The 25201-nt window shown below is 41.7% G+C and overlaps 1 protein-coding gene across 1 annotated transcript in view; it reads right to left on the reverse strand.

Annotated features, from left to right (window-relative positions):
• Nucleotides 1-25201, reverse strand: part of htk (AT-rich interaction domain hat-trick) — a 125825-nt gene that overhangs the window by 61059 nt on the left and 39565 nt on the right. The window contains exons 9-12 of the mRNA XM_080277995.1: nt 16126-16253; nt 8244-8594; nt 7650-8130; nt 43-473 (exon numbers count right to left, since the gene is read on the reverse strand). Of these exons, the coding sequence (XP_080134121.1) occupies nt 43-473; nt 7650-8130; nt 8244-8594; nt 16126-16253 (1391 nt within the window). The remainder of the gene's footprint in view (nt 1-42; nt 474-7649; nt 8131-8243; nt 8595-16125; nt 16254-25201) is intronic.

Raw genomic sequence — 25201 nt, forward strand, 5'->3', positions numbered from 1 at the left:
CACCAATTCTACTCTGCACTTCTGCATTTAGAAGAAACTTACACTGGAGGTTCCAACTCTCCTTCCACCTTTTTCTTTCTACCTCGCTTCTTGGCACCCTGAGAGTCTTCTGTTAATGCAGGACCAGTAACTTGTCCCGGTGTACCTTTGGCCACTTTCTTCTTGAGCCTTTTCTCTCCACCCACAGACACGAAGGTGGTGGATCCTGTGACATTTGAAGTACTTGAGTCATCATCATCGTCTTCGTCATCATCATTTTCAGGCGTAGGGGTGGGGGTCAGAGTAGGGGTTGGTGTACGAGTTGTGGTGCCTGAAGGTCCTGTTGGCAAAGCTGCAGGGTATGAGGAGGCAGCTGCACCAACAGAGGTAGAACGCTCAGTCTTGCCCTTCCTAGTCGGGGTACTGGTCTTCTTTGCAGTCTCTTCTTTTTCTCGGGCCTCTTCAAGATGCTTGGAAGATGACCGTGTCTGGGCCTATAATGAATTTTAAAAAATTAATGTCATTATCATCATCATCATCATCTTTATCATTATCAAATTCCTGGTATTTTTTCTCACCTAAGGATATGGTGAAGCAAGATCCAAAAAGAGAAATGTATGAGGGAGAACTAATAATGGCATGTCCAATTAAATGGATCAGACATTCTTACAAAAATTAAGCCCCTGCAACCCTAGCTCACCAGGCTTAGCCATCAGCAGGTACAGCAGGGTAGTTCTTCCTTACACAGGTGCTTTGAATTACTTGTCTAAGTAAATCCACCAACTTAATAAAAATAAATAAAATAAATAAATAAATAAAATGCTTATACCTTTTCATATGTTCCTCCATACACAGTTCACCCAAAGCACCCCAATCTCCTGTCATTTCCCAGGCCTCATCAAGGATCTGTACCTCATTTTCTCACACAACTGTTTACCATAACTATCCACCATCTTCGTGACTTACCAAACCTCCTTCTACCTTTAAACTCATTTACAAACACCATACTCTTTTCAATACCTTGTCTACATAAATTCCTTCCACATGATGAAACTATTCAAGGATATCCTATCCTACCTTACTATCAACAGATTTCCTATAGTTACATCTTTTAGGATTCATATTACTTCTTGTCATATGCACTGTATAGCATGCCCTCTATTAACAATGAGGATTCATTTTGTTTCATTTATAAAGGCTTCAACAAGCTTGCATGTGTTTCCCTTGGTCACCTTAGGGCAACTCTTCACACTGCTCAATCTCTGGCCACCTCCCTATTCAGTTTCCTATCCCTGAGGTCACACTCTGTAACCTCATTCAACGTCTTTTTCGGTCTGCCTCTTGCAACCCTACTCCCAACATTCACACTTGTCACTCTCTGCACCCAACTGTCATCCTCCATCCTCTCCACATGCCAAAACCATCTCAGTCTTCCCCTCCTCATTACACCAATACACTCAAATCCCATCCTTCCACTCAACTCTTCAATTGTAAACCTTACCCTCCAGGCCTCGCATTCAAGGAAGCACTACATCCATCTAATCACTGTCGTTTCTGTACGTCTGAGCCTAAGAATGTCCTCTTCCCTTACTGCCAAGATCTCACTACCAAACAACATTACACTCGTAACACATGCTGCACACACGGATCCCTTAGCATGGAAGGAGGCAACAGCTTCCTGAACTTCCTCTAACTACTTCTTACCCTAACCACAGAACTAGCTCCAGCCCCACTTCCGGCAACAAACCCCCTAAATAAAAAACTCTTCCACACACTCATGAGACTCTCCAGCAAGAACAATCCTTGCACTCCTGACAATCTCTGCATGCTATCCCCAACACATGCACACACAAAATCAACATTATCTCACAATCTCCCTATAATAACACTACATCTCTTATGCACCCACTTACCACATATATTTAACAAGATGAAGTTACTTCTCACATTCTTCTGGCAAGCTGCATATGTCCTTTCCCCCTATGCTTTGACAATACTGTCTCCAGCCCTAGATAACATCACTTTTGTTTTATCTGCATTTTCTCTCAGACCCTTGAACCCCATTCCGTCTCTCCACTTCCTCGGTCTTTCCTCCACCTCTCTTTCGTTCTTTGCAGTCAACACCAAATCATCAGCATTCAATACCTCCCATTAGTCCACATCTGAAGTCACGTGAGAGAGCTTCAAGCACTATGACAAACAGTAAGGCAGTGGTTTCCAACCTTTTCTAATTCTGCCCCCCCCCCCCATTGAATGACACGTTCCCTGCGCCCCCCTTCCTCAAATACAGTAATCCCGCATATTTCGCGGTAGTTACGTTCTTGTAACCCCCGCGAAAAGTCAATTCCGCGAATACTCTATTAACAATTGAAAACTTGCACTTGTGTCCACCATGCTGCCCATCACACAGTCCATGTCCATACTGATTGCGAGACAATTAGCCGTCAGACAATTCCCCGTCAAAACATGGACGATTCCCCTTCAGAACAATTCGCACCCTGGACGATTCCCCGCCATTCTATAAATATACTAATCAATACTTTCATCAATATACTTATTATTAATTAATCAATACTTTAATAACTATATTTCAGGGGGATCCAGCAAAGTCTATGTTCAGTAGCGTAGGTTCTGGATATTATTTATTAGTTGCACATTTAGTCAATAATTAACTTGTTTCTTCCTCGCTGTAGTCGCCTTTGAATTATATTCTAGCGTCACCCATAGCTATCTTCATTAATGAAGGCGAATTGTTTTGTGTTTGTTGTGACTGCGAATTGTCCCGAAACCTCCATACTCATCCCGAAATACCTTCTTACAAGATTGAAAGCACATACTCCATTATGAAGGAAAAACGTAAACACCGTACTGTAATACACAATTATCTACACATTTATTAACAAAACAGTACAAAATAAAAAGATGCATTAACTGGTGATAGCAAACACTCGCACGGTCGTTTCTTAGCTTGTCCAGTAACACAATTTTCTCTGCTAAGGTCATAACTTGATCGTTTTGTCACTTTGGAGTTCTTACTAATTGTATTATTAGCCTTTGGTGAGGCTGGCTTACGTCCTGGGGCCATGTGGAAAGCAAGTGGGAGGCAAGAGGCTCATATCATAGTGTGGTTACAACCACAACAGCCACTTAAGGCAGTCAGGCGTGGACTGAAGAATGCGAGGCAGAGAGCAGTGTTGCCATATCCAAACAACGAAATTATGCTAGGGCAATGAAAAAATTATGCTAGATTGAGCATATTTGTTCCAAGTAAAAAATGAATTATGCTAACTTGAAGCTAAATGATAAAATTCTATACATATTCGTGCAACATATTAATTATATATTGTTTACTATGAAAATATTAAAATGAACCTACATACAGTAAGAGGATAAATATCGGTATCTACCCATACTGCTTTTTCCCACGAAACTTCCGTTTTTCTGATGGATTTTGATGTGATTCGTTCGATTTTGAGCATCATTTCCGTCGGAAATAACCAGATTTTGAGATATGACCCCCCCCCATCCCCCTGAAATAATGAGGGATCTTTGGGGAATCGGGGGTTATAGGGAGGGGGGGGAAACACAGAAAATGGTCATTTCCGACTGAAATGAAGCTGAAAATCGAATGAATCATACCAAAATCCATCGGAAAAACCTAGGTTTCATGGGTAAAGTACAAAGCTCAAACTTATCCTAACCTAACCGAACCAAACCGAACCGAACCTAAAACCTAACCTAACCTAATCCAACCTAACCTAACCTAACCTAATCCAACCCAACCAAGCCCAAACTGAAAGTAACCAACTATTCAAACATCTTACCTTATTCGTCTCTCTCTCTCTCTCTCTGATTTGTAGCTTTTATAAAATTATTCCAAAAATATTCCATTCCATTCTAAATTATGCTAGAATGATTCTAAAACTTCTAATATGCTAAAAAATATTCCAGACTCGAAAATTTGATCAAAATTATGCTAAAAGAATAAAATTATGCTAGATATGGTAACACTGGCAGAGGGGCCACGGGAAAGGGACAGAGGGTGGCGTGAGTTTACCGCGCTACAATTGGAAGCTGCGGGAATTTCAATTTTTTTTTTTTCTGTATATTCAAGGATATTTTTGTTGAACTTATTAATGCTAAGAAAATCCGCGAGAGGGCAAAACCGTAGACAAAAAATCCGCAAAAAATGCGGGATTACTGTACTGCATTTTACTGGCATAGTTGGGGGAAGGCGGTGGATCAATTGAAAAGAGAGGTGGCCTGCGGTCCAAACGGACCCAGGTTCAAAGCCCCACTGGGGCAGGGAACAGTTTAAGGATTTGAATTTCATGTAAAGTAGACATTACCGATCTACCAGAAGACCCGCCGATGTCGTAAAAATAAACCCGCTAATACCAATACACCAGTCCTGTATGAGAGTCCTAGCATGTATTCAATACGGACGATGGGTGTTAATGCCTAAGTGGTGACATGTAGAGGTGTATGATATGTAGGACTAATGGACCTTGGTAGCAGGCTGTGAAGCCTATGCCCAGAGTCGAGGAAAAAAATAAAAATAAAAAAAAAAATAAATAAATAAATAAATGTCACAGATTCTTAATCTTTGAAATTGTTTATATATTCAGATAACTAGATTTCTTATTCATATCTGAAATATTTCCTCCATATTTAGAATTACTGAATTCCATCATAAGTCATAGTTTTCAAATATAATTACCCTCTTTATCAAGCCTTCACGCTCCCCAGGCAGCCCTTCATGCCCCCCTAGAGGGGTGCACCCCAAAGGTTGGAAATCATCGCAGTAAGGGGTTCAAGACTGATCCCTGATGCATGCCAATATTCACAGAAAACACATCACTCAGAGAGAGATTCAAGCACTATGACAAACAGTAAGGGGTTCAAGACTGACCCCTGATGCATGCCAACATTCACAGAAAACACATCACTCAAATCTCCATTCACTTTCACTGGGTGCGAGCACCCACATACATAGCCATAACTGTCCTAACCAGCTATTTCTTAATCCCATCTATCATAAAACAATTTATCTTATAAGGTCAATTATAACATGAGTCAAAGGGGTTACGTTTTAGTTCACGAGTCACCCACTCCATAGAATCTAAAATAGTTGTTATTTCACTTCATTGCACTTCACTTCCTGGCTACCACCCCCCTCTCCAAAAGTCAAAAATTTAGTTTCCAGCTCATCTAAACAGGTGGTTATTTCATTTCACTTGCTGCTTGAACTCCAGCACTAAACGACTGTTCCATTACTGACACTAACATATCCAGTAGTATCCATCCATCCTCCAGTCCTATGTTGCCCCACGAGCAGCGCAGGAGCCCAGGGATAGGCAAGTTGGTCCTCACATTTAAGATGAGAGTGACCAGCCTCACTCATCTCTGACTGGCATTACATGAGCAATAATCTCCAACCATCCCTTGGATATAAACTACACAGGCTCAATCCGACTGGAGTGCCTAAATTACCCACTAAACCACCAGATGCCATAATTTGGTTCTATGGTTACCATCCAGCAAAGTAAATGGCTCCCTGGTGTACAGGAAACCATTTGGCTTGTCAATGTAGAGTCACCCATAGGCAAAAGGAAGGAAAGAATGATGGAAAGAAAGAGAAAAAAGGGAATGTAAAGTCACCTGCAGGCAGAAAGAAGAGGAAAGAATGACAGAAAGAGAGACAGAAGAGGAAGGAAGAGAGGAAAGGGTTGACACCCACAGCTGCACTACATCGAGTGGATGGTGGACGCCACCACCTACCACCATACTGAGAGTTAAAAGGCCACCTTGGAACAAACAAAAGACTAAGCTTCCATATCGGTGATTGTAAAAGCGAAAATAGTGCTTGTATATTGACCCGTGAAGGTTTATATGGGATCATAATGGTTACATAAGCAAAATGAGATAGTATGATGGAAAGAAAGACAGAAGAGGAAGGAAGGAAGCGAGGAAAGGGCAGACACCCAAAGCAGCATTTCATCAAGTGGATGGTGGGCGCCCCCACCAACCACCATACTGACAGAATTAAAAGGCCATCTTGGAACAAACAAATGACTAAGCTTCCATATCGGTGATTGTAAAAGCAAAAATAGTGCTTGTACACTGACCCATGAAGGTTTTATATGGAATCATAAATGGTCACATAAGCAAAATGAGATAGTATATTGGAAAAAAAAAAAAAAAAAGTCCAAACATCTTAGTCATTGTTTAAGCTATTCATTGTAAAGGGAGGGTTTGTGGTACATACTCCAAAAACATTCTTTAATAATAATCCCATTTCCAGGACTATTACTCTTGCTTCTTTGCTTGCATACCATACCAAATTCTCAACATCCACATAGTGTGACCACAAATGCTATCATGAGATCTTCTTGCAACCTCCTCACTCATGCTTCTGTTTAGTATGGTATCATAGCATCATCATCCGTAAAGCAAAGTACCCTGATTTTGGCTACCTCAATCAGCTAAGCGACACAAGACTTAAACGAAATCAATTGGGGAACACTCAAATGATACCAGATATAGTTCAGAAAGGAGAACCAGGGGAATGACTTACCAACTCGTATATGAGAATTTCCATCTTTAGCTGCACTACTCACACGACATACTGACTTGTCACATAAGGTAAATGCAGAAAGGAGACTCAACCCACACATTATATTGGCAATTCTATCGAAAGTGCTGGTATGTCCACAATAATAGAGATAACAGTTTTAGGATTTCCACGAGTTTCTCCTTCATTTTAGGTAGGTGGGGGCACTCACCACCCACTCACTTGATGTGGTGCTGCTCTCGGGTGACTGCCAGCTCCTCTCTTTCTTTCTCCTTACCTCGCCTTTCTTCCGTTCTTTCTTTTCTCTTCCTTCTGTCTACGGGTGATTGTACACTGAGGGACAAGCCAAATGGTTTCCTGTACACCAGGAAACCATTTCCTACAATAGGTGGTAACCATATAACCATTTTATGGCGCCTAGTGGTCTAGCAAGTAATTAAGGCACTCCAATTGCTGGGATTTATTGTTCAAGTAATGCTGCTCAGGGATGAGTGAGGTTGATCACTCTCATCTTAAATGTCAGGACCAACTTGCCTAGCCCTGGGCTCCTACGCTCCTCATGGGGCAACGTAGGATTGAATGATGAATGAATGAATGAATATATGATTTTCCTTCACAGAAGTCCACATGGGCACCTAAACAGATATTCTATCCATGTATCCACAGCCACTCTTCCTCCCCAGAGAGACAAGTCCGGAGAGTTACAGAAAAGTTCAAGTGAACCACACTGACTGTGAGAATTGAAAAAGACCACGGACAGGCTCAACTTTCCTCTCTAATCACTGTTGTAACTCTCAGGGAAGGTTTCAAATAAAATTTTACAATCTCAGCAGAGCAAAGGCATTGTTCGTCTTGCCTATGAGGCTACACAGTCTAATCCTTCACTCTTTATGTGTTTTGTAAGCATCAAGAATGTAAAAAAAAATTAACTACCAGATGCCATATCATGACCCTCTGAAAGTCAATGACCTCATGAGACAAACATACCAATGCCTAAATGATCTGTTATATGAATGAGTTATGCCTGCCACAGTAAAAAGCTTATTATAGTATCAATGAATGCAGATGTGTGAACTATAACTGAACACAAACTTACCATTTCCGTTTCTTCTTCTTCAGAACGTTCCTGTTCCTTTTTATCTTTCTTATCATCCTTTTTATCGTCTCTCGTGCTCGACCTTGTTTTAGGTTCTTGTACTTCTGATTTGTCTTCCTTTGCACTGGATCGTGTCTTTCCTTCTACCGTTTCACTTTTCGCAGTGGCAGCTCTCGTCTTTGCTTCAGTTCTTGGGGTCCTGGGTTCTCTCAGTTTTTCCTTAATTGGTGCTGATTCTGCAGAATTCTCTTTACTACCTGAGGGTTCCCGAAGGCGATCCTTACTAGCCTGAGACTCTCTGAATCTCTCTCTGGTCACTGCAACAGACTCCCTAGAGCGCTCTCTGGCTGCTGCTGCTTCCCGAGACCGCTCCCTTGATGTCCCTGGTTCTTTGGAGCGTTCTCTTGATGATTCTTTGGATTTTTCTTTAGTGGTAACTGGTTCATCTTCTGATAACTTCAGGACCTCTTGCTTAACATTCCTGTTAAAATATTATAAATTATTAATAATTCATACACTGTACATACTAAGCTTATAACACTGACAAATTTGACCAGTATTCCCCCCCAAACAAATACAAGAAATGTCCCTTACTTCGCAACCCTTCCTTCATCTTTTTTCTTCTCGACTTCTTTTTTCTCAGCTTCTTTCTTATCTGGCTCTCTCTTTTCAGTCTCCTTTTTTTCATCACCCTTTTTGGCTTCCTCCTTCTCATTCTTTTTTCTGTCACCAGCCTTTCTGGTGGGTTCCTCTTCCTCCTTGCGGTCAGGCTCTTCTTCTGTAGAGTCACAACTATCATTGTCCTTTTTTTTGGTAGTTCGTGGGGTGCGATCACAGTCCCTTATGAGACTACGGCCTGAGCGGTGCCGAGTGCGAGAGCCTCGGGGGTTGCTCACCATTGTACATCCCAATTTCCGGTAGAACTCCTCAAAACTCTGCAGGTACCTAGAATAAACAGACCACAGCCATTTAAATCGTTTTCTAGTTTACTTCTAAAGCTTCTAAATATTAAACTTCAATTTTTCAAACTTATGGATTAGCGACTGCATTAAGATAACGAAGTCTGACACACCCCACCTAGAAGTGGCCAGGGTATTATGACTACACAACAATATTGCACAAAGAAAGGGGCAAATTGCTTTGAGGTACAGTACAACCACACTCAGGTATTAAATGATTGATTTAATGGTAAAAAAAAAAAAAATCCTAAGAGCCACTACACTTACACCTATCATGTAATCGTAAAAAAAAAAAAAAAAAAAAAAAAAAAAAAAAAAAATCATCCAACCCTATGTTGTCCCACGAGAAGCATAGGAGCCCAGGGCTAGGCATATGGGTCTTGACACTTAACCCCTTACCCGCAGGCCGTCACTACCGTGACGCTCGTTTCATAAGGTTATCCCTTAATTCACGCGAACTTTTTTCACGCGATTTCGGTTATCCACGAATTTTTCGTACAATAATTAAAACAAAATTATAGTATTCAAATAAGTAATTTCAATATACAAGAGAAATAAATAAAATATAAAAAATGCCTACCTGCTGCCCGTGTGCACACATATATGTATGTGTGTGTGGGAGCCTGGGAGGTCGGTCTACCAAACCACCACACAGTCAATTTGAATCCGACGGTCGAATCATGCGTGACTCGAGATCGAGAATCGTTATTTGTGGCTTATTTTTCTGCCTTCCAGTGATTGCTTGCCTTGTCTGCCAACATGGGGCTTAAGCGTAGTGTTAGTGATGCATGTGGTAACACACCGTAACGGACTGGTAATGTTGCTGACAAAGTTAAAGTGTTGGACAAACTTCAGGGTGGAATGTCAGCGACAATTCTCCGTCAGGATGATTCCCCGTCATTTATTTACATACCAGTTTATTTAGCAAGTACAGTACACTAGTTTTTTACTTATATGAGTTATAAAATCCCCCTGAAAATTAGTTATTAAAGTATTAATTAATCAATAATAAGTATATTAATAGAATGACGGGGAATTGTCCATGTTTTGACGGTGAATTGACTTGATGGTGAATTGTCTCAGAACCGTATGTTTGGGGTGAGTCAACTGTTCATACAATAAAGAAGGAGAACGAAGCATACGGGAGACAGTGAGGGTTAGTGCACCGCTCTGTGCTAAAGTGTCTCCACCTACGCCTGTGAATTGTCTTGGAACGCATGTTTGGGGTGAATGAGTCAACTGTTCATACAATAAAGAAGGCAGAATGTAGCATATGGGAGGCAGTGAGGGCCAGTGCACCAGACTGCGGAAGTGTCTTCACCTATGCCTGTGCTTGTCAGGTTTCAGTTTCAAATTTCTTACATTTTTGTTGTTTTTAATACTTTATGCTAGTTTATAAAGTGTATGTAGTGCATAAACAGTATTATTCAGATGTAATAAACGTATAGACATGCGTAATTATGTGCACACAAGGGCAGAACATAAACGCGAATTTACCACATATGCGAAGGGTCTGGGAACCTAACCCTCGCGTGAATTAAGGGCTTACCTGTACAGTAAACTCGCCCGGAACACGTTCTCGCCGAACGCGCTCGCAATTATACACGGTTAGTGCTGGGATATGTATAAGATAACGTAAGATTAAAGAACCATTACGAAAACTATATATTTACGCAAGAGAGGCCTTTGATAGGCCAAATCCTCGAACATCAGCTCAGCACGCACGGCTTGTTTTGATCACGTGATGTGATTCACTGTACTGCTTTTCCTCAGTGCTGTATTTGTAAGTTAAATATTTACAGTACTGTTCTGGTAAGTTTATGTGCAAGTTAAAGTATTATTAAATAATGTTCAAGCAAGAAATAAAGTCTTATAACCAGTTTTCTGATAGGCGTCACAATATTACCTTTTTTATTTGTTTGTTAAATATTTGCTGTACTACTTTTCCACAGTACTGTATTTGTAAGTTAAATATTTACTATTCTGGTATGCACTTGTAAGTTAAAGCACTTAAAGAAAGTTAAAGCATTAAATAAAGCCTTGTAACCAGTTATAGATTACACACGATCGGTAGGTTCCAAGACAATTCGCCATCATGTCAATTCCCCGTCAAAACATGAATGATTCCCCATCAGGACAATTCACACCCTGTATGATTCCCCGTCATTCTATAAATATAATAATTAATCAATACTTTTATAAACATACTTAATATTAATTAATCAATACTTTAATAACTATATTTCAGGGGGATCCATCAAAGTCTATGTTGTCTTGCTATTGTTGTGACGGCGAACTGTCTTGACAGCGAATAGTCCAGAAACCATTTTGCTCCACAGACTCCCTAAACGTGGTATTTTGCTGTTATCTGGCATTGGTAATCAACATGAAGCACTTTAAGTGGTTAGAAGGTTTATTTAATGTTATAACTTACAAATACAGTACTGCACAGCAAAACTTTGACAAACAAATACGTAAACAAGAGGCACCATTCCGAAGCCGACTGGTTTCGTGATTGGAATGTTGCCTTGTGATTAGGTATTTGTATATTGAAGTTTTGATGTGCAGTACTGTATTTGTAAGTTATAACATTAAATAAACCTTCTAACCACTTAAAGTGCTTCATATTGATTACCAATGGCAGATAACAGCAAAAGATCACGTTCAGGAGATCTAGGGAGCAAAATAAGGATTAGTTAAAACTTACGCGGTTTTGCGCCGAATGCGCCACGTTAGGAACGAAACCCACGCGTTGGGGGTGAGCTCCACACTGAGGGGTGTCACTTTTGTGATCCACAGATTTTTAAAATCAAGTGTGGCCCTGTATCATCTGTCAGTACTACCAGTGCATAGCAACAGGCAGCGCTGCTAATACCGCTAGTACAGTGGAAGCTTGATTATCCAGGCTCGGATTATCCAGCTTTCAGTATATCCGGGCTGGGACCGAATGGTTCAGTGGTACAGTAATTCATAGAATTATCCGTACGATAGCTCCAGTTTAAATAGGAAGCATCCAGTTGCTAGGGAGAGAGGCATGGATAAACCAGAGAGAGTCTGCTCACCCTGCCCCCACCCACACCTCTTGCTCACAACTCAATCACAAGGGTGGTAGGGTGGAGTTTGGTGAGGCAACTGATACTCCTGACCTAGCCTAACCTTACTTAACTACTTAATAATTTAACCTAACCTGGGCTCCAATGGGGAAATTGGAAAACTAAATCCACTTTTGTGTACGATAAGTTTCTTCCATTATGCCCGAAGCAATTGTAGGTACGGCTTAAAGAACGTGATAAAAGAGAAAATCTTTCAGCAAAAGAAGGTAATTTACTACCCTCAAAATAGAAAAACACAGAAAACACTACTGGAGGAATATGAAGCGAATTGGTGAAGTCTTTAGGATGTATGCTTACACGAAAAGTAATGGGTTTCCTAGTTTTAGGGAACAAAAATGAAACAAGAATGTCTGCTAATCAGAAAAAAAAAAAAAAAAAACTCATCTCATGTGTTCTCGTAAGTTAGCATTCAGTTCTGCATTCTTCGTTAGATATCGCGCTTCCCAACACATTTCGGACCGACAGAGCATAGTTATTTCTTCCTCTTACATTTACTGTTCATTCTTTTGTTCGTTCTTAAGTGTACTGTATGTGTGAAAGAGAGTATTAATACAAACAATAATGCATTCCATTAACCCCATCATAGCTGTCAGCCTCGAACAATGCTTTACTGTACTGGTGTCAGGGATGTTGGGTTAGGGAGAGCTATAAAAAACTACGAACAATTATGGGAAGGGAACGAAGGTCACTGGTATGTTTTCACGACCCCCCTCTACCATCTCAAACAGTCAGGCGGCCTGCCACTTCATCTCAGATGTTTTCGCTGATATGTTTAAATGCTAATGTAACATGCACCCTAATTATGAGTAAGTTTCTTCCATTATGCCGGAAACAATCGTAGGTAAGGCTTAAGGAACGTTATGATAATAAGAGAGGAAATCTTTCAGCCAAACGTAATTTACCACCCACGAAATAGGCAGAAAAATACAGTAAACAAACTAGAGCAATATGAATTGATTTTGTAAGGTTATTAGGCTGTATGCTTGGATGAAAATTTATGAGTTTCACAATTATAGAGGACGAAATGGAACAATTTTGTTTACTAATAAGAAAAAATACTTTCATCGCACATGTTCTCGTAAGGTGGCATTCAGTTCCACATTCTTTGTTCGATGTCGCTTTCCAACACATTTCGGACCGACAGAGCATACAGTTATTTCTGCTCCTTACAGTTAAGTGTACATTTATTGCACATTCTTTTGTTTGTGTATTTGTGAAAGAACGAGTATTGATACAAACAATAACGTATTCCATTAACCCCGTCATGGCTGCCAGCTTTGAACAATGCTTTACTGTACCAGTGTCAGTAACGTTGAGTTAGGGAGAGCCATAAAAACTGCGAACAATTATGGGAAGGGAACGAAGGTCACTGGTATGTTTACACGACCCTACTCTACCATTCCAAACAGCTAGGCGGTCCTTTCATCCTAAATGTTTTCGCCAATATGTTTAAATGCTAAAGTAACATGCACCCTAACTTTATGTTTAAATGCTAATGTAACATGCCCCCTAATTTTATTAATTCTTTCACGAATCATAGCAAATCACAAGATGGGTTTAGGAAGGAGGGGAAAAAGCCAGGTGTACCAGACGAGTCTTTTCACATCTGTAAGAAAAAGAAACTGACTTTATAACTTTGAAAAAATGGTTTCAAGGTCTGCCAAGGGAGCACACAAATTTCTGCACTCACGAACATTGAGGATTTGAAGGGGGTAAACATACTCTTTGCTGTAAGCAGTAAAAGCATCTTACCAAATCAGTTCATCCTGATAGTGTATTATATTTTTCTTATTATTTCTGGGTTGGTACATAAACATTTCTTGTTAAATCTGTTTCCGCGCTGTTTTTAACTGTTCTGGTGTGATGACTCTGTCTGATTCGTTAACGTAATGACAGAAGACATTGTTCTAATCTAAGTGTTTAAACCTGGCCTAACCAAACTTAACTGCACCTAATAATGTAATCTAACCTAATCTTCAGTAGGGAAGTTGGGAAACGAAGTCGACATTTGAGTACGATGAGTTTCGTCCATTGTGCTGGAAACAATCGTAGGTACAGCTTTAGAACGTGACGATAATAATAGGGAGGAAATCTTTCAGTAGGAAAACGTGATTTAGCGAACTGAATATAGTTGTGAAAAATACTGAAACAAGCTGGAGGAATATACAATGAACTGGAAAGGTCTTTCTGGTACTTAAAGTTTACATTTACCGGTAAATAAATCAGTCTAACAGTACAGTACTTGTGTTTTGTTTCCGCCGGATTAATCGTGCTTTCGGACTAATCGGGCACCCCTTAACACCATATAGCCCGGATAATCGGGATATCTCTGTACTCGCATCCAGTGTTACCAATTTAGCCATTTTTTTGTGTTTGCCTCGCCTGCCCACCTCCCCTCCCTTACCCCCTCCCCCACCTAGCTACAGCCTGGCTGCACAACGCAACTCCTGGCTGTTTTTTTCCATTCACTTTTTCCATTGAAATGTTCCCTATGCCCTATTCTCATACTAAAAAATATATATAAAAAAGGGAAAAGGCTAAATGATACTGCCACTGGCCATGAAGTTGCTAATTTATCACCTGGCAACACCCCACGTGCACTTGGTCGCTAATTTTCCTTGTTCATTACCCACTGAAATGTCCTGTATGACCTATTCTCATACTAAAAAAATATATACCTGTATATATAAAAGGGAAAAGGCTAAATGATACTTCCATTGACCTGGATGTAGCTACTTTATCGTGTATTGTCTAGATTTCCTGCTATCTCCGCGGGAGGGGCACGGCGCGGTCCAGCCATCCCTGCGGGTATGGGGTTAAGATAAGAGTGACCAGCCTCACTCATCCCTGAGTGGCATTACGTGAGCTATAACCCCAATCACCTCTTGGATATAAACCTTCACCGGCTCAATTCAATTGGAGCGCCTTAGTTACCCACCAAACCACTAGGCGTCATAATTTGGTTATATGGTTACCACCCAGTGTGGTAAATGGTTTCCTGGTGTACAGGAAACCATTTGGCTTGTCACTTAGTGCAGAGTCACCCATAGGCAGGAAGGACAGGAAACAATGAAGGAAAGAAAGACAAAAGAGGGAGTGTAAAGTGACCCATAGGCAGAAGGACAAGGAAAGGATGAAGTAAAGAAAGACTGAAGAAGGAAGGAAGGATAGGAGGGAGGAGAGGAAAGGGCAGACACCCGAGAGCAGCACTACATCGAGTGAGTGGATGGTGAGTGCCCCCACCTACCACCAAAAAAAATGTGAGACAGTACATCAGACAAAAAAATAAAGGGGAAAGGGGGGGAACTGACTGAATGAATAAAAATTACAAGAACAAAGTAACCTGGAGACATTTCTACCTAAGCCATCTTGTCAGGGGATTCCTAAGATTAGGTGAATTCCTCCTGTCACACTAGGGTACTTTCCACCTTATGGGATAATTCTCTGAAGCATGCAAGGGGATTAAAGATGGACCTTCATCATGTGTGCTAATGTAGTGCATTTGCCCGACTGCCCCTATATTTCCAAAGATGCCAGGTGGTTCAGGCAGTCAAGCCTCTCCAACTGGATATAGCTCACACAGGTCTACCTCTGAGGGATGGTCTGGATTTTCTGTTTACACAATGTCACTCAGAGGTTGGTAATTCATCACTCTTGTCTTGAATTGTCTGGCCTGAGTAGCACAGCCCTGAGCCCCTACAGTCTTGCCATTATAATAATGGACTGGATGATGGATGAAGTGAGGTGGTCTGGCGAGAGCAGCAATGATGACAAATACCACGATTACAATGATGCATCCTCTGTCAGGCTTACATTCTTAAATTCACAGCCACTTCACAGATTATTTAAAGTATATAAAATAAACTTGCTAGGAATAAGGATGCAATAGCTAGTTGATGAGTGACTAACATCAATCAACTATTGCTAGAAACTTGGTAACGACTCAAATAACCATTACTCAAGCAAGAGGTTCAACTGAAAGTATACAGAGCCTAAATGCATGCTGAGAGTTTGCATTGTTACATACATTATACATATGTGGAGAGGATGGAGGATGCCAATTGGGTGCAGAAAGTGAGAAGCATGAACATCGTGGGTAGGACTGAAAATGGCAGACCAAAAAAGACCTGGGACAAGGTCACAGAGTGTGACCTCAAGGATAAGAGACTGAATAAAGGGGGTTGCCAGAGATCATGCAGTGTGAAGAGTCACCATTAGGTGACCAAGGCCTATACATGCAAGCATGTTGGAGCCTTTATAAATGATAAAAATATAATATGATCATATTTTTTGTCTAAAACATCAGTTGTATCATGGCTAACAATAAAAAGATGCATGGTGTTATTTTTATATATGTATTATTTGTATAAGGATGTATACTGTACAGACAGCATGGTGACATACCTCTTGTAAGCAGCTTTGATGAGATTGGGCCCCTGAGAGCCAAGTGACTGCAACTGCATTTTGCTGGATACAACCTTCCACTGATTCTGATTCATCACACGGTTGAAGCCACCCAGCTTTTGAACTACCTGGATAATCAACGTTCCATTAAATCACTGACATCCACAAACTTTACACAGTAAATGGCAGTCAGAAAAATATAAGGCTCCTGCAGACAATACTGTAAATTATCAACAACCACTTCCCATTCTCACTGGCCTCACTCTTTGATTCACTGTTCAGTAAAACTGCAGACTAACTGGGTGGAGATTACAGTTGTCTGATATAACTGAAACTCTGGTAGGTATAAGCAAACTTAAACAATTCAAAAAATTTTCTTACTATATCGGACTAATTACATAATAATAAGGTCTTACCTTACCAAAGAACCTTGCTCAACTGAACTTTTTATCATCACTGCACACTTAAATTAATCAGACTTAATTGGTCGTATGCATAAACACAAAGAGAGAGGTCCTACACTGGTCCCTACCTTACACACTAAGAAAAGCACAAGAAAGCTCTCAGTTTTTACATGGTATGCTAAGAAAGCATTAAAGGAAAGGGGGCAGTTGGTAGCCCTGCATGACCTGGTATGTTGGAAACGTTCCCATGGGAGTCTATCTATCTATTGCCAGACACCTTCATTCCATATGGGGTGGCCACAAACAAATCACCTCCATGTTGCCCTGTCCCTAGCCATTTCACTGCCCTGCTCCCAACTCACACCCCCTCTCTCATATACCTCTCCACTCCATCCCTCCATCTCATCCTCGGCCTCCCCCTCCCTCTCTCCCCCTCCACCTCACTCACATACACTCTCCTTCTTAGCCTCTCACTCTCCATCCTCTCCACATGGCCAAACCACCTCAATGTGTTTCTCCTAACGCTTCCTATCACACCCACATCCACATCAACACCACAATGCTCCTTCACATCCTCATTTGTCAGACTGTCTCTCCATGTGACTCCACAGGTTCCTCTCAAATAACTCATTTCCACTGCTTTCACTCTCGACTTGTGTCCCTCCAACAACGTCCAAGCTCCACTTCAATGCGTTCGAGTCGGTCACACAATACTGTTGTGTAGTAACTTTTTCACTTCCCTGCTCGCTTCCCTCTTTCTAATCACTGCTTTCAAGGAACCAGCAACCTTTCTTCCTTGTTGTATCCTTTCAAGCACTTCACCCTCCAAACTTCCATCCTTACTCATCACACTACCCAAGTACTTAAACATACTCACATTTTCCACATCCTCATCATCCAACCTCACTGTACATTCACTGATTTTTACTTCTCTCTAATACCATAACTTTCTTCTTCTCTGCATTCACCTTTAGATTCCGTTTCTTACACACTCTCCCAAACTCATCCCATAGGAGACACTATGAATATTCTTTGTCAAGACGATGTCCTTCAACAACAGAACAAAACAACTGCCCGACCTAAATATGTATTTTTTTAAATTAGCATTTTTTTTGAAAATGTGAGTACGTTTAAGCACTTGGGGAGTGTGATGAGTAAGGATGGAAGTTTGGAAGGCAAAGTAATTGAAAGGGTACAACAAGGAAGAAAGGTCGCTGGTTCCTTGAAAGCAGTGATAAGAAACAGGGAAGTGAGCATGGAAGTTAAAAAGTTACTCCATGACAGTACTGTGATACCAACTCTAACATATGGAAGTGAAACTTGGACATTCTAGGAAGGAAATGAGTGAGAGCAGTGGAAATGAGTTATTTAAGAGGACCCTGTGGAGTCACATGGAGAGACAGGCTGACAAATGGGGATATACACCCACCACAAAAAACCTTGATACTCTCCTATATTTAGCTTGAAAACTTCAACATAACATAACTGTAATAGGCGAAAACGTCGCTTTAAAGTGACGTTTTCGCCTATCAGAGTTAATATTTTTTACTTTTCTACATCACTCAAGTACTTTACAGGCATCTTTGAATATATCAGGTGAAAAAATAATGCTAGGAAGATGTAGGGAAGAAATTGAGAATTTATGCAGCAGGAGCATCAACAACATTCACCCTCCCCTGACAAGAGCTCGGCGAGCACTGACAAATTTCATGCATCAGTGAGTCTGGGAGTGTCCAGGGTGTTGCCATATGTACATTAACAGCCGGATTAACTCGGGAGATGGTTGGAGCTAAGCCTACCGTAAATGTGTTTTACATAGGTCTCAGAGGGGTGATGGGATCAAGGTTTTTTGCGGAGGGTGTAGAGGAGCGTTGTGGTGTGGATGTGGATGTGATAGGAAGTGTTAGGAGGAACGCCATGTGAAGGATGGCGGGTGAGAGACTGACAAGGAGTGTATGTGAGAGAGGTGGAGGCCGAGGAAGAGATGGAGGGATGGAGTGGAGGGGTATATGAGAGAAGGGGGGTGTGAGTTGGGAGCAGGGCAGTGAGATGGCGGGGGACAGGGCGATGTGGAGGCGATTTGTTTGTGGCCACTCCGTACGGGATTAAGGCTTCTGGCAATAGATAGATAGACTTTCTTGTATGTATACTTTATATAGTTTTACAGTAAAAAAACTTACAAAGGTTAGGTAAGGTCAGGATAAATAAAGCTGGGTTGTTACAAAAGTATAGTTTAGGTTTGGATAAGTTCTTCTCCTAGCTCTATCAACAGTGGTGTTCCTCAGGGCTGTTCTATCACCAACTCACTATCCTTTTATTTATCAATGACCTTCTAAGCTGTACATTTAACCCTATCCACTCGTATGCTGATGATTCCATCCTTCACCTTTCCATTCGGTTTTTGCAACGTCCATCTCTGCAGTTACTTCAACAAACAAGGGATGAGGCTATGGCACACCTAATAGCTGACTTGGCTTATATCTCTGACTGGGGTAAAAATAATCTTGTAGTTTTTAATGCATCAAAAACTCAGATTTTACACTTATCAAGCCGACACAATCTTCCACAAGAGTACCCACTAATGCTTAATAATACCCAGCTCAATCCTGCATCAACCTTGAACATGCTTGGGGTTCATTCACTCTGGATCTATCTTAGAAAGATCATATCACATCTCTTGTAAAATCTGCTTCCAAGAGATTGGGTGTGCTAAGCCAACTCCGTACCTTCTTTACCTCTGCACAGTTGTTGACTTTATACACGGGGTTTATTCGCCCGTGTAGAGTACAATTCTCATGTGTGGGAAGGCTCTCCATATACAGCTCTTCTCAACAGGGTGGAGTCAAAGGCTTTTCACCTCATTAACTCTCCTCCTCTTACTGGCTCCCTTCAACCTCTGTCTCTTCGCCGCACTGTTGCCTCTTTATCTCTTTTCTATCGCTACTTCAATAGTCACTGCTCCTCTGAACTGTCTGCTTGCATCCCTCCACCTCTACAATGGGTGCATAGCACCCATCTAGCAACAAACTCTCATTCCTTTTCTGTCCAACTCTCTAATGCAATAGTTAACCGTTACTACAAGTCCTTCATTTATGCAACAGGTCAACTCTGGAACAGTCTCCCTCTGTCTGTATTTCCTACTTCCTATGATCTCCAGTCTTTCAAACACAGTGTGTCCAGGAATCTCAAAATGAATGGATTTTCAATTTCTCTCTCTTTTGTAGTTTTTTTTTTTTTTTTTTCTTGGAAGGAACAGTTTGTAGGCTCTTGGCCTTTGGTTCCTTCTTTCTTGGAAAAAAATAAAAAGTAGGTACTGATAAGGGCGATTTCGTCCATAATGGCGTTCAAAGTTGGCGTCCGTCTGTCTTCATGCATCGCAAGATGGTGTCCATCTATGAACAAACACTGCTTTTTTTTTGCACTTTTTAGCACTTTTAAAAGAAACAAAAAAACTCTAAAACTTAAAAAATGCAATTGCAGAATACTTGAAGGATTCCATGAAGAGCTAAGGTAAGGAAAAAAAGAGAAAGCTGCAAAATAAGGTGCTCCTATGTCTCCCCAGGGATTACCAGGAATTATGAATAGGAAGCTGCTGATAAATATTTAAAAGCAGAATTTGACGAATGAAGAACTGAAGGAACGTTGTGGGGTAGATGTGGATGTGGTTGAAAAGATTAGGAGAAATACACTGAGGTGGTTTGGACATGTGGAGAGAATGGAGAATGAAAGACTGACTAAGAGTGTGTATGTAGGTGAGGTGGAGGGAGGGAGAGGGAGGGGTAGACCGAGGATGAGGTGGAGGGATGGAGTTGAGAGGTATATGAGGGAGGGGGGGGTGAGTTGGGGGGAGGGGAGTCAAATGGTGGGTGACAGAGTGACTTGGAGGCGTTTTGTCTGCGGCCACCCTTTGTGGGATTAGGGCGTCGGGCTATAGATAGATAGATAGATAGATAGAATTTGAAAAAAGTATATATATATATATATATATATATATATATATACAGTAAAACCTCACTACAACAGATTAAATGGGGCCCAAGCCATTCCAAAAAGGTGAAATTCTGATAAAAGCGACATCTGGACTTCACCCTGCTAACCCAGCTTTCTGATATACCATACATTAGTCCGGATTGCATCAACTTCTTTTTTTCATTCATGCTGTTGCTTCATTTCTTGTTATCCAACTTATATCCAGCAATCTACATTCTGAAGATCCTGACCCACTCTAATGCTCATCCAACATGGTCACGACAACCACCCTACGTCCATCCAGCGCCCATCATCAAGGTCACAACAACCTACCCAAACATCCTCATCTTCCACTATCCCCCTGCCCAAGCTGGACTGAGGTTAGGCAGTCAAGACCTCTACTGGCCATATCGGACTTTTCCCAATATAGAAGAACTTAGTCCAGTAGGCTCCCCAAGCCCGATAAAATCTAATTCTGGTACACTGAAGTCCGTTATATCAAGGTTTTATTGAATGTAGTTTGCAGTACCTGAGATCTGATGCTGTCACGATGCTTCACAGCTTGAGCTATATGCTAAGAATACTAGCTTTCTTGTTATACATGAGACATTAACATGGATATGGCCATGTGGAGAGGATGGAGAAGACTAATGAGGTGTGTGTATGTGAGTGAGGTGGAGGGAGGGAGAGAGCAGGGGAAGCCAAAGATAAGATGGAGGGATGAAGTGGAGAGATATATGAGAGAGGTGGGTGTGAGCTGGGGGGAAGCAGTGAAATGGCAGGGGACACGGCGACATGGAGGCGATTCCTTTGTGGCCACCCTTTACAGAAGTAAGGCATCTGGCATTAGATAGCACTGACTGAAGGTCTGATATTCAGTTAAATCACATGGATAATGTATAAAACTGGTTTAAGCATAACTATCTATATATCTATTGCCAGACGCCTCAATCTCGCAAGGGGTGGCCACAAACAAACCGCCTCTACGTTGCCCTGTCCAACACCATTTCACTGTCCAGCTCCCAGCTCACACCCCCCTCTCTCATATACCTCTCCACTCCATCTCTCCATCTCATCCTTGGAGTCTCCCTCCCTCTCCATCCCCCTCCATCTCATGTGCATAGACTCTCCTTATCAGTCTCTTGCTCTTCATCCTCTCAACATGGCTAATCCACCTCAATGTACTTTTACTAACACTTTCTATTACATCAATGCATTTCTACTAACGCTTTCTATTCCATCCACATCAATTTCAGAAATTCACCCAACTATTAACTTCATTCATTCATTCATCATCTAATCCTGTGCTACTCCAATGGGGTGTAGAAGCCCAGTGGTAGGCAGGTTGGTCCTGACATTTAAGATGAGTGACCAGCCTCATTCATACCAAGGTATTACATGAGCAATAAACCCCAATCACCCCTTAGATGAACTTGCACAGGCTCAATCCGACTGGAACGCCTTAATTACCCACTAAACCACCTGGCGCCATAATCTGGTTGTATTGTCACCACCCAGCATAGCAAACGGTTTCCTGGGTTACAAGAAACCATTTGGTTTGTAACTCAGTGTAAAGACCATAAGGCAGCACTACATCAAGTGAATGGATGATGGGCACCCCCAGATACCATTCCTACTATTAACTACCTAAAAATAAAAAAAAGTCCACATCACCAGTAGCACAGAGCACAGTCCATGCTTGCCCTTGGCCTATTATTCCGTAAGGTACAGTCTGTAAGTTTTAATAACAAACAATTCAGTTGCACTGTATACTTGCATCATTTTCTAGCATATTAAAATCAGGGATGAGTGAGGCTGGTCACTCTCATCTTAAATGCCAGGACCAACTTGCCTAGACCCGGGCTCCTACACTCCTCATGGGGCAACTTAGGATTGGATGATGGATGGATGGATGGATGAATACCTGATCTATGCAACCTCATCCCCTCCTAAAACCTCCCTGTTCTTCACCAACTGATAATTCTGTTATTTCCCTAACTCTGTCAGTAAGTATCCTACCACACACTTGTTCTATTACACTAAGTAGGCAAATGCCCCTTTGATTACCACACACTTCTTTTTCTTCGTTTCCTTTGTAAAAGGAATTAATTAAACCTGACCTCCAATCCTCCAGGACTCTACCTTCCTCCCAGGCCAAGCTGCACAACTTACATATCCATTCTACTACTATCTCTCCCCCATGCTTAAGCATTTCGCCACACACTCCATCAATTCCTGGGGCTTTCCCCATCTTGACTTTCTTTATAGCTTCCACTACTGATTTCTTCCTCTCTTCTCACCTCTCTCCCTCTCCCAGTCATGCCTCAGCCACTTATCTGTCCATCACTTTCATTTTCTATGTTTAACAGTTCCTGAAAGTGTTCTCTCTAGCTATCTACTCACTTTTTCTCCCTTCTCCACTAGCAATCTACCATTTTCATCTTTCAGTCCCCAACGACCTTCTTTATCACCATGTCTTAACTCTCTTTACTTCTTTCCTGAACATTTTCTTACATTCCCTCCAACTTATAATCAGATTCCTTCCAAATTCCTCATACACACCCTTCTTACTCTCTCTCATTAATTTTTTCACCTATCTTCCTCTCTGCAAACACCTCTCTCTTCTGTCTCTCAACTTCCTGCACACCTCTGCTTCCCATCCACTCACTATATGTTTTCTTCTTTTGTCCCACAGCCTGTCTTACCTCTTCATTCCACCATGCCATTCCTTGCACCCCCTTTCGTCTTCTCTTCACCCCACACACCACCTCACGTGCTGTACAGATTCCTTCTGTGAATATCTTGCACACCCCTTCCACCTCCCCCATCTGCTCCAAATCATATTTACTCCACCACTCCTCCACTTCTCTCTTATATTCTCCCCTTTCATGGAGGCGGTGGCTGAATCAGTAGAGAGGTGGTCTGCAGTCCTAATGGAACAAGGATCGAATCCCGGATGGGGCAGGGAACAGTTTAAGGATATGAATTTCCTAAAAAGCAGATTTTCCTGATCTAGCAGATGTCGTAAAAATACCCTCGCTAATACCAATACACCAGTCCTGTATAAGACAGCCCTAGCATGTATTCAATATGGAATGTGGGTGTTAGTGCCGAAGTGGTGACATGTGGATGTGTAGGAGGAATACTGGGCCTTGGGATAGGCCACTGCCCCTGAGAAATAGGCCCTGAAGCCTTTGGCCGGAGTGGGACACTGGGGGGGGGGGGGGATCTCGTGCAATTTTTCTACCCTCCTTGTATGGACTACTACTTCCTGTCCTTCCTTCCTTCTATTCCTCCATTGCATCTGAACCTTTACTTTCACCACCACTACATGGTGATCAGAAAGTTCACTCCCCCAACCTCTGTATGCTCTTGCATTCATTACACATCTTTTCATTCCATCATCCACAGACATAATCAGTCATTGCCTTCCGTTCCTTCAGTCCGCCACCTACCCTTCACCCGCCATGTATACCTGAGGATCATTTTGTGTCTAAAGAGGGCATTGGCTATCACCAACCCCATCCCTGCACAAATGTCCAAAGAGGACTGCCATTATCATCCACTTCTGCAGGCACACCCGACTCATCAACTATTCCATCCACCTTTACATTCCCTACTTTTCCATTCATATCTCCGATCAAAAACACTCTCTCATTCCCTTCAAACTTTTCCAAGCATGTTTCCACATTTGCCCAGAACTCTTCTTTCACTCTACTTGCATGATCTTGCATTGGTGCATACACACACTCAATCGCCCACACTTGTACGTCTACTTTATAATCTTGTCCACACAATCCTTGTGCCAAATGATCCATCATCATCATCCAGATGTCCTTTCCCACCCTAGGGCAGGGTGAGGAGTAGCAATGTCCAGACAGCCTAAATCTGCCCAATCCAAAGGGACACGCTTCCATTCACTCACCATTCAAGCTCCTGGAATCCTGGCTCTATTTGATACGCCAGAAACATTCACCACATTCTGTAGCTTCACATAAACGTACGTCAATCCGGACGCTGTCATACAGTATTAAAAAGGGGTGCCAAATCTCTAACTGTGAGCTTCCAATATTCATCAAGCCAGCTCAATCTCTTGTCAGTCCCCTAGCCTCACCGACTTCCAAACCTCTCTTCCATTCACACCCATCCACCATATCCCTCTACCTTCTTCTTGGATTACCTCCCCTCCACCCTCCTTCAATTTTGCTCAGTTATACCTTTTTCACCATTCTGTTATCATCCATTCTCCCCACATGACCATAACATCTCAGTACACTTTCTTCAATTCTGGTGTTCACAGGCTTTCTCACTCCACATCTTTCACGAAACACATTATTTCGTATCATATCCACTCTCTGTAATCTGCATACATTCCTAAGCAGTCCTATCTCCACTGCTCTCGCTCTTGACTTTTCATTTTCATGCCACACTCTAGTCTTACAATCATTTGTTAAAGTTGGCACTAACACTCCTTCATGTAAGCCTCATGCAGCTGCAACACTCAAACCTCTGTTTCTTATCTAGGCCTTCATTGCACCAGCTACTTTTCTTTCTTGTGTTACTCTACTTTCCACTTCTTTTGCACATTTTCCTCTCTTTTCTATCCCTGTACTCAGGTATTTGAACTCTCTCACCGATTCCAGTCATTCTCCATTCACTGTAACATCACACTGGGAGTCACCTTCTCTCTCAACCTCTCAATA

The sequence above is a fragment of the Coenobita brevimanus genome, chromosome 71 (genome assembly GCF_032717465.1).
Source record: "Coenobita brevimanus isolate Jiangsu-jjx chromosome 71, ASM3271746v2, whole genome shotgun sequence".
NCBI classification, from domain to species: Eukaryota; Metazoa; Arthropoda; class Malacostraca; order Decapoda; family Coenobitidae; genus Coenobita; species Coenobita brevimanus.